At 36.3% G+C, this 16793-nt stretch overlaps 1 protein-coding gene across 6 annotated transcripts in view; it reads left to right on the forward strand.

The window, feature by feature from the left end:
• The window catches only part of ITSN2 (intersectin 2), a 160217-nt gene that overhangs the window by 61167 nt on the left and 82257 nt on the right, over positions 1–16793 (forward strand). For all 6 annotated transcript variants that reach the window (XR_003794872.1, XM_029231744.1, XM_029231742.1 and 3 more), the window contains 4 exons: positions 482–631; positions 2780–2920; positions 3358–3445; positions 9128–9267. Coding sequence is in view for 5 of the 6 variants with exons in the window: in XM_029231744.1 (XP_029087577.1) it covers positions 482–631; positions 2780–2920; positions 3358–3445; positions 9128–9267 (519 nt within the window). In the remaining variant the exon portion in view is untranslated. The remainder of the gene's footprint in view (positions 1–481; positions 632–2779; positions 2921–3357; positions 3446–9127; positions 9268–16793) is intronic.

Raw genomic sequence — 16793 nt, forward strand, 5'->3', positions numbered from 1 at the left:
TTCCACTTTTTTTTTTTTTTTTGCGGTACGCGGGCCTCTCACTGTTGCGGCCTCTCCCGTTGCGGAGCACAGGCTTCGGACGCACAGGCTCAGCGGCCATGGCTCACGGGCCCAGCTGCTCTGCGGCATGTGGGATCTTCCCGGACCGGGGCACGAACCCGTGTCCCCTGCATCGGCAGGCGGACTCTCAACCACTGCGCCACCAGGGAAGCCCTGAAGTCATCCTTTTGTTTATTAAGGGAAAAGTAACTACAGCAAGAGGATGGCCCTATGAAGCAATCAGAAAATTTGGCGGATGAATTTGCTTTTGTTGAAGTCTTTAGATTAGGCCCATTGATAAAACTAGGTTTGCCCAGTTACCCTTAGAAACTCAAGCCCACTCAGTGCTAAATGCTGCCTGATCTTTACTTTGTCATTCCATCAGTTTTTGAATGAGGCAAAATTGTTAATTTAAAAATTAACTTTAATTCATTATTTTCAGGCAGCAAAACAAGAACTTGAAAGACAACGTCGTTTAGAATGGGAGAGAATTCGTAGACAGGAGCTTCTCAATCGAAGGAATAGAGAACAGGAAGAAATTGTCAGGTTAAACTCTAAAAAGAAAAGCCTTCATCTCGAGTTGGAAGCACTGGTATGGCTATAGGTTTAAGTGAAATTTATCTGAATGATGCTTAGAGTTACCTGTTGAAAAATATTATTGTTTTTTAAATCTACCTCATGAATGTGTTATGTTTTAATGTAATTAAATAGTCATATTTTCATATGTGGTTTTTAACAGTTTAGACAGTATAGTTTACTAAAAAAGGATAGTGACTCGAAATGCTGAGAATTGTGTTGTGGTCTTAGTTCAGATGTGGATAAACAAGGTACTCTTGGGCATGGTCTCTGGAAGGTGGTCTGCAGAGGAATAACCAGAAGGGGGAGAGGAGAGCCTAGGCGCTAGGACAGCATCTCCTCTCCCCACTTCTTCGTCCCACATTTCACAACAGAGAATCGCCACATTTATCTGCTGTACTTTTATTGGAGTTTTATCTAAAATTTGCTTGGAAAAAGGGATTCTACTGCTAAAAAGAAAAAATGACTGGAAACTGCTGACCTAAATGATCTCTTAGGATTCCTTTCAGTTCTAAAAGACTATGGTTGTTAACAAATACTGGCCATTATGCTTATCAGTTTTTACACATCAGATGTCAGAGTATCTGTTAAAAGACTTTGCTTGAAATGCAAAGTGAGAAGATAGAAAGGGTCTGAGTAAGGCATACTATTCTACTACGACCCTGTAATCCCATAAGCCTGACCTGATTATACAGTAAGGTTTTGCAAAAAATGCATGTGTAGCTATGTAGTAGAGCCATATTTACATCTTGTTTAATTGTAGTCTAATGTTTTATTTGGTTGATGAATTGAATTACATTTTTTAAAAAATCACAATATCTTTCATCAGAAAGGTACTGTTTTATGCCTTCAAAAGAATAGGAAAGCATACCACAGTTGTTAATCATGCCATAGTACTACAAAACAGTCCTAAAAACTTTAACTACTTTGTGTAGCTACTTGGGTATCTGTCTGAACTGTTATCTTGACTGTGTGTTTTTCCTTAAAAATACAATGGGAGGAAACCTTTTGATTGTTTTTCCCCCAAGAACTGGGGTAACACACCAAGCAGTAGCATAGATTAATGTGCAGAGTCTGGAAAGGTCCAGGGCCTATACTTATATTTGCTGAAGATAATAACATGATATCCAGGGTGGACACAGCATATTCCCTTCAGCGTGTATTTCTCAAATATGAAACATACTTTTCAGTAAAAACTTTCATTATTGGTGATTTTTAACCAGGAGCCTCATTTTTCCTCACCCCACTTTATTTGCTAAGGCTGCCATAACAAAATACCACAGACCAGGTGGCAATTTTTATCACAGTTCTGGAGGCTGGAAGTCCAAGATCAAGGTGTCAGCATGTTCGATTTCTTCTGAGGCTTCTCTCCTTGGCTTGCTGATGGCTGTCTTTCGCCGTGTCCTCATGTGGTCTTTTCTCTGCCTGTGCATCTCTGCTGTCTCTATTGTGTCTAAATGTTCTCTTCTTATAAGGACACCAGTCAGATTGGAGTAGGGCCCACCCATAAGACTTCATTTAATTACCTCTTTAAATGTCCTATCTCCAAATGCAGTCATATTCTGAGGTTACTGAGGGTTAGGACTTCAACATATAAATTGTGGAGGACACAGTTCAGCTCATAACACCTCACCCTTCTTATTAGCTTCCATTGAGAATCCTGCTGTTTTTTGTTCTGTTTTTTTTTTTGTTTTTTTTTTCTCAGAACAAGGGGAAAGGAATATTGGTATAGGAGAAGAGTAGTGTGGCCCCAAAAGGCCCTCCTGTACACTGTTTAATTAGAAGAATTAGATGGCAGCATTGAGGATAGAAATAGAAGTTCAGAGAATGTAATGCTAATTGTCATATGCACACACTTATTCCTCCTTATTATTCTGAGAGATTGTTTATATTTTAATATTATGAATTAGTGCCTAAATGCTGAGTTCAGAAAAAAATTCAGTGTGTTATGTTTGTGCTTTCTCATCTTAACATAATAGGCTCTTACACTCACAGTGGTACATTTCCTGCTAATAACTCTCTTGAGTTAACTTGGTTTTAGACATTTATCTTAGACTGAGTATAAATGATAAATGACATTTAAAATTTAAATAAAAATATTGTTCTCTTGATAAGAACATTTCCTATTAGCATTTTATGTTACCATATGTTTCTCTTCCTATAGAATGGCAAACATCAGCAGATCTCAAGCAGACTTCAAGACGTCCGACTCAGGAAGCAAACTCAAAAGACTGAGCTGGAAGTTCTGGATAAGCAGTGTGACCTGGAAATTATGGAAATCAGGCAGCTTCAACAGGAACTTCAGGTAAGTCCTTTGCTGCTGAATTGTCCTTAAACATGAGCAGTTATTAATAATTCTTCCTAATAGAGTGTTTTTCACTTTTGGGGTCATGAACCCCTTTGAGCCTCTGATAGACATCCTTCCTAAAGGCATGTAGATATACACAATCTTGTATAATATCAGGAATCTCATGGACTCCCTAAAACTGTGCTTAACATCTGGTTAAATTCTGCTTAATATTTATACAATATCTGGGCATTTACCACTTTGAGTTTTAAGTCTTTAATAAATAAATAAATACATCATTTAATTCCATTTTAATTTATCCATAAGTTGTAAGCAATTTACATATTATTCTATGTATTATTCCTATACTAAGTTTCAAGAGTGATTAAATCATGTTTTAACATTTTCAGAAAATTCTTAGACAACATTACAGAGTTTCTTTTTCTTTTTATAAGGAATATCAAAATAAGCTTATCTATTTGGTGCCAGAGAAGCAATTATTAAATGAAAGAATTAAAAATATGCAGCTCAGTAACACACCTGGTAAGTCTCTAAGGTTTGTTTTGCCTCTTTTATTCTTTTCTGAATGTATCAGTTATATTCTGTTACGTTTTAAAATAGCATTATTCTGTTATAAATAACATTTTTTGTCTATAGTTAAAAATTTTTAAATAATGTGAAAAATATTACCTCATGTTGGAGCATTTTTAGTAATAAAATGTAAATAGAAATAAAATAACAATTGTGGTCTGACGTCCTGTCTTGATACCATTTTTATTTATATATTTCAAATACCAATCAAATAAAATGTTACATTACAGTTAAACAAGACCTCAGTTTGGCTTGAACACGAGGCTGTATGTGCATTTTGGCAAAATCCTGCACTAATTGTAAAGAACTGTTCGTGAAGGGACTTTTCTATGGAGCCAAACCTGTTGGATTCTAGGGTGATAGTGTACAGCAGTGATAGGCCTAAGCAGACTGGTATGCTCTTCCCAGACCTTTTATATCATCTAACTTTGTGATTCATGTAAGGAATTTTACCACTTTGGCCCTCTGACACCTGTGGAACAAAATATTCCAGTGTAATTTATGAGAATATAACATTTCTCTTGATTCAAGTCTCAACCAGGAAACTGAAGAAAAAAAAAATCTCTACATTGGATAGCATGCCAATAACAATGTAGCAGAAGAAAGATTTATTTAAAGAAAAGTAACTCTGCAAATGTGTTAGAACTAGCTAAAGTATCCTAAATGTCTCCCACTGAGTATCTGTCAGTTTTTTCATTCTAGGGCTCTTTATTACACTTTTGTTTTTTTAGGCAGGCCAATAAATAGGTTCATCCCTCTTCTTTGCCCAAATTCTGAACAAATTAAGAAATAAGGCAAAGGAGCAAGACATGAGAGACCAGAATATCACCTCATTATTAATAAAGCTGATGTTAGACAGCATGGCTTATCTGTGAGCAGCACAGCTGCCCCTGTAAGACACTGGGTGCATGAACAAAAAAGAATGCAGATTCCTGTAGGCAGTTCAACCTCAAGAAAGCAAGGGATAGGAAAGGTATAGGGCTGTGTACACCCGGGTCCTTATCTTGATCTCACCAAGTATTTAAGAGTTAGAAAGAAGCCGGGACTGTTGTTCTAGTAAAGGTCCCTTTACATCGAAGGAATACCAGGAATAGAAAATTTGATCTTGTGAACTACTCTTATTATGTCTCCCACCTTCCACTGATGTCTCGTCTCAGACAATCTTCCTTGCACAGGGTGCTTTTCTTGGCCGTTCGAAGTGTATCAGCTCCTACCTTACCCCTCACAGGCATTCCAGAAGCAGGATAAGGCAGCACTCCTGATCTGTGCAGGGTAGAAAGTATATTGTCATCTTCATTGTTAGTATTTGGATTGTGAAGAGAATGTAGGATATGTCTTATTAGGGGCCTGGTAGAGTTACTCTTTCTCTGTGGAATGTGATCCAGTTTAGCTTTTATAAATTTATTAATCTTTGCTGTAGTCCAGTTTAGAATAGGAAGCTTTTATTTGGAGTTTGCAAAGTACCCAGTATCCCTTAGATTCCTCTGTCCATAATAGTAACCATTTAAGATTTTCAGCCCTGTGCTAAGCACCATGCTAGGCAGTTTTCATGCATTATTTCCTTTCATCTTTACAACAACCCTGTAAAGTAGTCGTTGTTATTTCCATTGTGCAGCTTGGAAAAACTGAGGTTCACAGAGAATAAGTAATTACCCAAGATCACGTAATAGTAGGTCTCAAATTCTTGTGTGTCTGACTCCTAAAGCCCACCACACTACCATGTTGCCTCTTTCAGTTACCTAACACAGTGCTCGTAGATGTGATATGATCACATTCAATATGAAAGCATCCATTATTACTGATGCTCATTTTGAATACTAAGAATGAATATTCTTTTACTGTTATTTTTCCCATTGCTTGTCTCTCACCTTGACTAGAATAGGACCCATGCCTTATCCTTCACTTTTACCTACCATTGACAAAGTGCAAGGCCTTGCATATAGCAGATTTGTAATTTAATGATTAAATATTTATTGAAATACTGGAAAACTGTTAGAATTATAAGACAATTTAACAAGGTGCCTGGATACAAAATCAGCATATAAAAATCAGCAACTTTACTGTATATCAAAAGTATTTATTTAGAAAATAAGGGGGAAAAAGGTCTCATTCACATCAGCATTCTCATTGTTAAATGAACAAAGAAGAAATGCACAGCCATAAAACTTTACTGATTGACATAAAAGATTCCTGGATAAGTAGATACATATTATATTCCTGAATGAACTTGCTCAATATTTTAAAGATGTTATTTAGTTCTCTACTAATTCATCCATATATTCAGTTTTATTCAGGTTTCCTTAAATGAAAATTGACAGATAATTCACAAATTAACCTAGAAGAGAAAATACACAACATGAGCCAAGACTTAAAAAGAAAAAACATTGGTGGGGGGAGGAGTCTAGCCCTATCATATACTGAAACATGAGTTATGAAAAGGTATAGTACCTAAAATAATGTATTATTGATCCAAAATAGAAACAGAACACTGGAACTAAATAGAGAGTCTAGAAACAAGCATATATATATATATATATATGGCAATTTAGGATTAGATAAAGTTGGCATTTAACATCAGTGGGGAAGGGATGGGCTTTCGATAGTTACTATCTCTTCATTAAGTGATTTGAGGGATAGTTGAAAGGGGGGTGAAGAAGCTCTTTACCTCACTTTATGCAGATATAAATTCTAGGTAAAGTGGGAGGCTAAACATAAAATATAACTCTAGAAAAAAATGTTACAGAGGAAAACATTTTTATAATCTTGGTGTCAGAAAAGTCTCTTCAAACAATACATAGAGCTATGAAGGAAAATAGTTTTTGATGAAATAAAAATGAAAAACTTTTTCATGATGAAAGATGTCATAAACAGTAAAAAAAAAAAAATTGAAATATGTATGATACAACAAGAATTTAGAGCTTCTACAAATCAGAAACTAAGACAAGCCAATAGGAGGAAAAAGCCAGCAAAGGTTGAGACAAGACAATTCAAGATGATGGCTGATAAATGTAAGTAGATGGCCATATAAATAGATGTTTATCTAATTTCAGTAGTTGTCAAGAAAATACAAATTAAAGTGACAGTAAGAATTTTTTTGCCAGTTGGCAAAAATGAAAACTGAGTGATATAATCTCCAAAATTCACAAGCAGCTCCTGCAGCTCAATATCAAAAAAACAAACAACCCAATCCAGAAATGGGCAGAAGACCTAAACAGACATTTCTCCAAAGAAGATATACAGATTGCCAACAAACACATGAAGGGATGCTCAACATCACTAGAGAAATGCAAATCAAAACTACAATGAGGTATCACCTCACACTGGTCAGAATGGCCATCATCAAAAAATCTACAAACAATAAATGTTGGAGAGGGTGTGAAGAAAAGGGAACCCTCTTGCACTGTTGGTGGGAATGTAAATTGATACAGCCACTATGGAGAACAGTATGGAGGTTCCTTAAAAAACTAAAAATAAAATTACCATATGACCCAGCAATCCCACTACTGGGCATATACCCTGAGAAAACCATAATTCAAAAAGAGTCATGTACCACAGTGTTTACTGCAGCTCTATTTACAATAGCCAGGACATGGAAGCAACCTAAGTGTCCATCAACAGATGAATGGATAAAGAAGATGTGGCACATATATACAATGGAATATTACTCAGCCATAAAAAGAAATGAAATTGAGTTATTTGTAGTGAGGTGGGTGGACCCAGAGTCTCATACAGAGTGAAGTAAGTCAGAAAGAGAAAAACAAATACTGTATGCTAACACATATATATATATGGAATCTAAAAAAAAATGGTTCTGAAGAACCTAGGGGCAGGACAGGAATAAAGACGCAGATGCAGATGTAGAGAACGGACTTGAGGACACGGGGAGGGGGAAGGGTAAGCTGGGATGAAGTGAGAGAGTGGCATGGACATATATACACTACCAAATGTAAAATAGATAGCTAGTGGGAAGCAGCCGCATGGCACAGGGAGATCTGCTTGGTGCTTTGTGTCCACCAAGAGGGGTGGGATAGGGAGGGTGGGAGGGAGACGCCAGACGGAGGAGAAATGGGGATATATGTATAGCTGATTCATGTTGTTATACAGCAGAAACTAACACACCATTGTAAAGCAATTATACTCCAATAAAGATGTTTAAAAAAAAAAGAAAGAAAAATGAGTGATAGTATCTGGTGATAGGGATATGCAGAAACAGGTAATTTGGTGTGTCATTGTTACTGGTACAGCTTTTTGGAAGGGCAGTTTGGCAGTTTCTGTCCAAATTTAAAGTGTGCACATCCTTTTACATAGCAATTCTTTCACCTCCTAGCCTTTTAAAATACCTCCTTGTGTGTGTTAAAATGTACATACAAGTATGTTTATGGCAGCATTTTTATTTAATAGTAGAAAATCAGAAACAACCTAAATGGCAATCAAAAAGGGAATAGTTACATAAATTACGGAATACCCATAATGTGGACTACCAGGGAGCAATTTTAAAGAATGAACTAGATCTAGATGTCTTTAATGGTGAGATGTGTTATTAAATTTAAAACAAGTTGCCAAGCAGTGTAGACAGCGTGATCCCATTAAAGCCCCATGGAAATGCTGAATATGCACATATCAAGTACCTAAGAGGGGGGTAGGAGTTGAGATGAAGGGAGACTTTTTTACTTTTTACTCTATATGCTTCATTTTATTTGAATTTTATACTAGATTTCTGTACTTTAAAAAATACAATAAAGTTTTAAAATATGTACAGTTGACCGTTGAACAACGTGGGTTTGAACTGCACAGGTCCGCTTCTGTGCAGATTTTTTTCAATAAGTAAATAATACAGTACTACACAGATCCGTGGTTGTTGAATCCAAGGACTTAGAACTGGGGATATGGAGGAACTGCACCCACGTATGCTGAGGGCCAACTGCAAGTTATACTTAGATTTTCAACAGAGCAGAGCGCCACCCTCCAATTGTTGTTCAAGGGTCAGCTGTATTTAAATAGATGGTGAGATTGCTATCTTAATTTATTGAAATGTAATCTGTATCATATATTTCCATCCAGTTTTTTCATCCTTGCCTAAATGTGTAAGAAAAGGTCATATAAAATGAAGCTCTCTGTTCCTACCTCCTAAAATAACACCACTGAATATTAGTTAGTAATATTTATTGAGTCCTTGTAGTGAATATTCCCCTCTTCTTGGTAGCACTGAGAATAAATAGAACGCTGCTTTAACAATAGGTGCTATTAATTGAGTATTTACTATGGGCCAGACTCTGTACTAATGGCTTTATATCATCACCTCATATATGAGGTGGGTGATATAATGCCCATTGAATAGGAGAGCCTGTGGATCAGATTGGTGAAGCAACTTACCCAAAATGGAGCGTCACTTCAAGTTCTAGTACTTTTGAGTACAGAACCAATGCTTATAACATTTCCATATGAGGATCTTCCAAGATATGATCCGAAAAAGGGAAATGACTGCTGATTGTTTTTTCCCTTGAGTTGATCCACCTTATGTGTGTATAGCCTTTGGCTCTCTAGTTATACCAATTTGACCAGACAGTAAATGTTAATTACTGGTAATGACAGGAACTTCTACCAAATGTAAACTGTATGATGTTTGTATTTCAGATTTAGGAGTCGGTTTACTTCATAAAAAATCATTAGAAAAGGAAGAATTATGCCAAAGACTTAAAGAACAATTAGATGCTCTTGAAAAAGAAACTGCATCTAAGCTATCAGAAATGGATTCATTTAACAATCAACTAAAGGTATTTATCTTCTATTATATTCATTTTTAGTTAGCTGCCTTCTACCTTCCTTATTTTGATTTAATTGAATAAATAACTGAAGCTATTATTGTTATATGTAGTACATTTCATAATTTATTTTATAATTTGAGCTATACCAGAATTGCAGGATTGTTTTTAATGTTCTCTGTGTATTATAAACATTGAGTTGTGTAAATAAACTTACAATTTACCATAGTTTCCAGTTTTTGATGACTGTTTTTATTGGCATCTATACCTTTTCTTTTTTCTTTTTTTTTTTTTTTGCGGTACGCGGGCCTTTCACTGTTGTGGCCTCTCCCGTTGCGGAGCACAGGCTCAGCGGCCATGGCTCACAGGCCCAGCCGCTCCGCAGCATGTGGGATCTTCCCGGACCGGGGCATGAACCCGTGTCCCCTGCATCAGCAGGCGGACTGTCAACCACTGCGCCACCAGGGAAGCCCGCATCTATACATTTAAAAAATAATTACCTTTGTCAGTATTAGGATTAGATTAGATTAGATTTGTCAGTATTAGATCTCAGCCAGAATGATCTTAGGCAAATTTGAAAATGGGAAATATGGAAAATTTTAAATAGTCCAGGTTGTAGAGGCTCTTTTAAAACACTAAATTCTTTTTTTTTTTTTTTTACAATTTAATTAACCTTTGTGAAATAATGCCATAACCAATGAAATCCAAAGCATAATTTGGCACTAAAAATTTTGCATGAAAAGTAGATTCATGATTCATTATTTGCTGCAGTGGCAGAACAGATGTCCAAAACGTATACCATATGCTTATCATTCTGTTCAGTGTTAGTTGTATACTGAAGCCATGCCTGTGAAAGAAAATATTAAAAGCTAGCAACCAGAGTAATGGCATATGATTAAAATTTGGGACTAGTTTCAGTTACTCCCTTACTAATGAAGCATGAAGTTTTTAGAGCATAATGTATTACAGAGCTTTTCAGGCAGCTCTCTGTCTCTTCATGTGACTTTCATTTTGCTGACTTATTTAGAGTAATGTTACACCAACCATAGAGTAAACAGAATGGTAAAAGAAACCATGGTGGCTTCAGTTAAGAAAGGAAGTTTGAGGTGAATAATGTTAATAATACATTCTACCCAAGCATATATATTCTGTAGAAAAAAAATTTAGAGAAAACCAAATAATTTGTCGTTGATAGACAAACCAGCCAAGTTATCTTCCCTACATTATTTTTTTTTAAATCTGTACATAGTTTAATTGGCTTTTTATCTGCCTTATCTTACAGTGTGGGAATATGGATGACTCTGTTCTTCAGTGCCTTTTGTCTCTGCTAAGCTGTCTCAACAACCTCTTCCTCTTACTTAAGGTTATTTTCTAATATCTAGCTCCTTTTCTTTGAGTTACTTTACTGTTTTCTTTTTTAAAAAACTAGACTATTCTTTGCATTTATCTAAATATCCTTGTTTGAAATAACATATACAGTATAGACATTTTTCTTTCTGCTTGCTTAAATATCCTTCTGCTGTCTCACTGCCTGTTTGAGTCTAATGCTAGGAATCACTAGGGTTGCCCAGAGTAACCTTTCTCATGAGGAGCCCAGGACACTGAGAAATATTTCCTGGTTCCCGTGAGTTGGGCTAACTGATAGGATGATTACTCATTCAATTAAAAGGGAAACTAAGGGAATGTGAGATTAAATTATTTACCCATATCACTGAAATTACTGTTTAAAATAAAACTTATACCTTCTGAAATCTAGTGCAAGGTTATGTCACGTATATATCAGGCTGCTTCCTAATACTGCTATAAGATTTTTCTTTAAGAAAAATTTTTCTTTAAGAAATAGTTCTGTCTAGTTATCAGGCCTCGTATTTAGATACCCTTGCACCACAGATAAAAATGTTTAAATCATATTTATAAACAAGTAGTTCACTTTGTCATGTATAGATAGCACAAAGAATATTTAAAACATTCAATGAATTCCTATTTTAATTTAGCTTAAAGAAAGTTGCTTTATATTTACCACTTGCTGACCCTAGTAGATTTTTGACTGTATTCTACTCAGTACTAAAATGGATGGCAGTGGGGCAATTACATATATATACACAGTGAAGACGAGAACATAAGTAGAGCTCATTTGTTACCTAAGCAAAGGTAGGGCAGTTGGAAAGATGGTATCATCCTTTCCTTTATGGTTATAGCATGAATGGCCAGATTATCTGGTCTTAGAGCTTTTGCTGCAGATCACACAGAAATGTAAACCTAAGTGTTTCTTCACGTATACAGTGCAGTTTGATGATACTTGTGGACTGTACTCACACAGAAGTCTGATTCTTCGAGTTAGCATTTGATTCTCCACAGGCTAGCAGATTATTCTTGTCTCTTGTTTTCCTTTCTTCCTTCTGCTTCCTGCCTTCCAACCTTTCACTGCTTGTTGAGGTTTCATCAGAGGCAATTTAGGAATGTAAAAGGGAATGAAACCTACACTGTCAGAGTGGTCAGGAGACTGACTATTGTTACAGAAAGCAAGAAAAGAGGCTTTCTGTAGTCATTGGAAATGATACAGAGCAGTCAGTTAACTTAGTACTGAAAAGTATCCATTGAATTGTCAACAAGGAGACCTTTGAAGACCTTTCTGAAAGTGCCATCTCAGTTGAGTGACCAGCAGAGGCTGGATTGCAGCAGACCAGGAATGAATGGGAGCTGAGGAGGGGTGGAGTGCGTGTAAGCAACTCTTTAGGAGAGTGAAGAGAGCATGAGGAAAACTTTGTTTGTTTAAGAAAGGTGACAAAGGATACAAAGTTTCAGTTATGTAAGATGGATAAGTTGTGAAACCCACTGCACAGCATGGTGACTGTAATTAGAAAATTTCAACTATACAATACAGTATTGTTAAGAGTCTATATCTTAAACATTCTCCCACAGAAAGAGAGAGAGAGAGGAAGGAAGGAAGGAAGGGAGGGAGGGAGGGAGGGAGAGGGAAAGAGAGAGGAAGGGAGGGAGGGAGGAAAGAAAGAAAGGGAAAAGAAAGAAAGCGGGGAGAGAAGAAGAGAAGGAGCGGGGTGGGGGGGGGGAAGGAGGGAATGGTAACTATATGAGGAAATGAATATGTTAATTAGCTTGATTATCGTGATCATTTCACAGTGTATATGTGTATTGAAGCAGCAGATTGTATACCTTAAATATATACAGTTTTTATTTACCAATTATACTTTAATAAAGTTGAAAAATAAAAGAATAATTAGGACCACCCTTGAAAGTGGTATCACCTTTTTGTGCAGCATATGGATACATGAGGAATGGATAGTTTCTGTTAGGACCGGAGAATGGAAATGGAGAAAATTAAGCTTTTTAGGTAACTAACCTTATCCATCTCAGTGTCTTAAAGATGATTGCCAGGCTCAAGCCAAATATTTCGTTGCTGAATTCCCAGCACCTAGAACAGTGCATGGAACATCATGTATGGCAATACACACTTGTTGAATGAATGAATGGTTTTGAGTATTCTCAGTCAGAAAATATACAGCATTTAGAGTTAGTATTGGTATATAGAGTTTATGAGAAAAAAGTAGAAAGAAATTAGTCAAAAAACAGCAGAAAACCATGTATCCCAGGTTTTAGGGAAACTTCTGATTCCATGTAATTTATTCTTTTAAGTAAAGGCTATTTTTTAAATTCAAAAAAAGGAAGAAAGAAAAGAAAGACAAGACTTAAAGTAGAAGAGAGAGGAAGGGAAGGAGGAGGAAAGTGAGAGATTGAGATTGACCGTATAAAGTAGTGATAATTGATGGAGCAAAGTCCCAAGGAAGCAGACTAAGATATAATCTGGAGCATAGATTGAAGGACAAGAGAAAAAGAATACTTCCAGTGTAACATATGGGGATTAGATAGGTGTGAAGTCGGCTAAATTTGTTGGTAGAGAGTAGGAAGTTGATAGCTTCAAAACCTAAAATCAGAAGCAAGTTAGATCATTACAAAGAGTCTTCATGGGTGGTTGAGGACATGAAATAACTCAAACTAGACTAGAAGGAGATGGATGCAGATGCAGGAAGTTTTATTGCTTTTGAGATGGAAAGATGAGGGAATTCCAGTCTGGCTTAATGAGGCAAGATTATTGGCTGGTAGTGAAAAGAATGAATGGAAGATTGGGGAATTTCAGGAGTGAAAAGTAGGCATGAAATACACATCTTAGTGGGGGTGGGGAGTGCAAGCTTAGTAGAGGAAAACAGTAGGTGTCCTGAGCAATGTTGAATGCCTATTTGAAGTTGGAGTTCATGAATTTAAATTGAAAACAGCAGGCCTAATTGTGTCTTTTTCTTTCCCCACCAAAGTTCAGCTGTTTATGTGTAAGCATGGAAAAGGATGATGACATAGGTTAATAGATTCATACGGGTTTGAGGTTTTAATAGACATGGGCAGAGAGGGAGGAACAAAAGAGCTACAGATCTTAACACAGTAACTGTGATAAACATGAACTCTGAAATAGGTACTGGACATGAAGGGATATGAAGAGAGGAAGGGGTGCTGATGAAAAAAGAGAGGATGATGGGGTCAACAGAATGGAGGTCTCAGTGAGGTTGGAAACCTGTTGAAATGGATGTACCATATATAAGAAAAGCTTGAAGGATAAGAACTTATGTTTGGAAAATGGGATACTGATCAGTGGTAGTTCTCTTTTTGATGATGACAAGATTCAGGGTATAATAATGCAAATGAGGGATTAAATGGAGTAAAAAAAATCATTGTTGAGATCAGTTGTTTTGTTTTTTTAGTTAAAATGAGAAGTTTTATTTTCGATGGATTTTATTTATTTATTTTATTTTTATTTTTTTAACATCTTTATTGGAGTATAATTGCTTTACAATGGTGTGTTAGTTTCTGCTTTACAACAAAATGAATCAATTATATATATACATATGTTCCCATATTTCTTCCCTCTTGCATCTCCCTCCCTCCCACCCTCCCTATCCCACCCCTCCAGGCGGTCACAAAGCACCAAGCTGATCTCCCTGTGCTATGCGGCTGCTTCCCACTAGCTATCTACCTTACGTTTGGTAGTGTATATATGTCTATGTCTCTCTCGCTTTGTCACAGCTTACCCTTCCCCCTCCCCATATCCTCAAGTCCATTCTCTAGTAGGTCTGTGTCTTTATTCCTGTTTTACCCCTAGCTTCTTCATGACATTTTTTTTTCTTAAATTCCATATATATGTGTGAGCATACGGTATTTGTCTCTCTCTTTCTGACTTACTTCACTCTGTATGACAGACTCTAGGTCTATCCACCTCATTACAAATAGCTCAATTTCGTTTCTTTTTATGGCTGAGTAATATTCCATTGTATATATGTGCCACATCTTCTTTATCCATTCATCTGATGATGGACACTTAGGTTGTTTCCATCTCTGGGCTATTGTAAATAGAGCTGCAATGAACATTATGGTACATGACTCTTTTTGAATTATGGTTTTCTCAGGGTATATGCCCAGTAGTGGGATTGCTGGGTCATATGGTAGTTCTATTTGTAGATTTTTAAGGAACCTCCATACTGTTCTCCACAGTGGCTGTACCAATTCACATTCCCACCAACAGTGTAAGAGGCTTCCCTTTTCTCCACACCCTCTCCAGCATTTACTGTTTGTAGATTTTTTGATGATGGCCATTCTGACTGGTGTGAGATGATACCTCATTGCAGTTTTGATTTGCATTTCTCTAATGATTAGTAATGTTGAGCATTCTTTCATGTGTTTGTCGATGGATTTTATCACAATAGAAAGTTATAATCCTCCTACTGTGATGCTCTTAAACTTTATAACCTTCTTAAACCATATACACTTTTTTATAATTATGTTTTATAAAACTATACAGAAGATCTGTTGTCAAATACTTACATTTGCATAAATCCTATTTGTGTTTTTCAGTATTTTTTTCAATAATTCTGAGGCAGGAAAGGAACAGTGCCAAGGGATAATTAAGCCTTCTTATCTGTATAATATTCACTTGGAAAATTTTCCTCCAGTGTGCTGAAATACATATGTTTAGCCCCAAGAATGAACATTGAGAATGCTTTTGAATTCATAGTTTCTGGTCACTTAGAATGACTTAGCAGAGCTGCCCAAGTCCTATCAGCACCCTGGACACCAGTTCTTACAGTTTTCAACTCAGCATCAAATAAACCACGTGCTCTTAGTTGTTACTTGACTGATATTTCCCAGGTTACTATTTCAATCCCTACCTTTTTTTTTTAACATCTTTATTGGAGTATAATTGCTTTACGATGTGTGTTAGTTTCTGCTGTATAACAACATGAATCAGCTATACATATATCCCCATTTCTTCTCCGTCTTGCGTCTCCCTCCCACCTCCCTATCCCACCCCTCTTGGTGGACACAAAGCACCAAGCGGATCTCCCTGTGCCATGTGGCTGCTTCCCACTAGCTATCTTTTTTACATTTGGTAGTGTATATATGTCCATGCCGCTCTCTCACTTCGTCCAGGGTTACACTTCCCCCTCCCTGTGTTTGAGGAGATCAGTCTGAGTTGAGGTTTTGATGGGGTCATCTACATTTATGTCAAAGACTGGAAGAATAATGAAAATGAATGAATGAGGATCAGTGACCAGGTGATCCATAGATGACAATAAAGAGGAATGGGAGGGTGGTACTGCTGGATGTTATTCTGAGCCTCAGAAAAAGATGGAGTTTGTAAGAGTAAGAAGAAATAATCATCTAGAAATGGCAATGAAGAGCAAAGAAAATACTCAGGCCAGAAACTGGTAAGCCATCCTCAACCAAGCAGTCAAATTTAACATTACCCAAATGGCAGAAGCTGACATTATGTGTCTCCTGATATGATGCACTGAAAAAGACACATCACTTCTTTTTTTTTTTTTTTAAGACACATCACTTCTATACTATTTTTGCCAAAAATATTTCATCTGTGTAAGTGTAAGGAAATAATTAGACAAACTCAAATTGTGGTTTGGTCTGTAAAATAGCTGACTAACCCACACTCTAAAAATGTGAATCTCATAAAAGATGGAGGAAATCTTCTTACAATGATGAAATGAAGTGTATGGTCCTTGATTGGATTATGGAGCCAAAAAAAGGCTGTTATTAAGGACAATATTTACACTATTGGGAGGGAACATCTTTTGAATATGAATTCTGTATTAAGATTATTATGTCACTATTAAATTTCTTTAGTTTGGTACTGACATTGACACCGTAGTTACATAGAATAATGATGAAGTTCTGGGGTGAAAGCATCAGCGTCTTCAACTTAGTCAAATTTTTTGTAGATCTGAAAGTTTTCAAAATAAAAACTTGGAGAAAAATTACGTTGCAAAATGTCAAATGTTTATGAAAATGAAATAGTAGAATAAGTATATTTTTAAATTATAACACACACTGGAAGATGGAGAGGAGATAGGGGATAGTGTAAATGAGCAGATTCCCCATATTCCATATCAGGAGTCAATAACTATTTTCTAATTCATAAGATATACTAATAATAGGATTTATTAAAGGCTTTATCTGTGACT

This window comes from Monodon monoceros, unplaced genomic scaffold (genome assembly GCF_005190385.1).
Source record: "Monodon monoceros isolate NGI ecotype Baffin Bay Population unplaced genomic scaffold, NGI_Narwhal_1 Super_Scaffold_19, whole genome shotgun sequence".
Lineage (NCBI taxonomy): Eukaryota > Metazoa > Chordata > Mammalia > Artiodactyla > Monodontidae > Monodon > Monodon monoceros.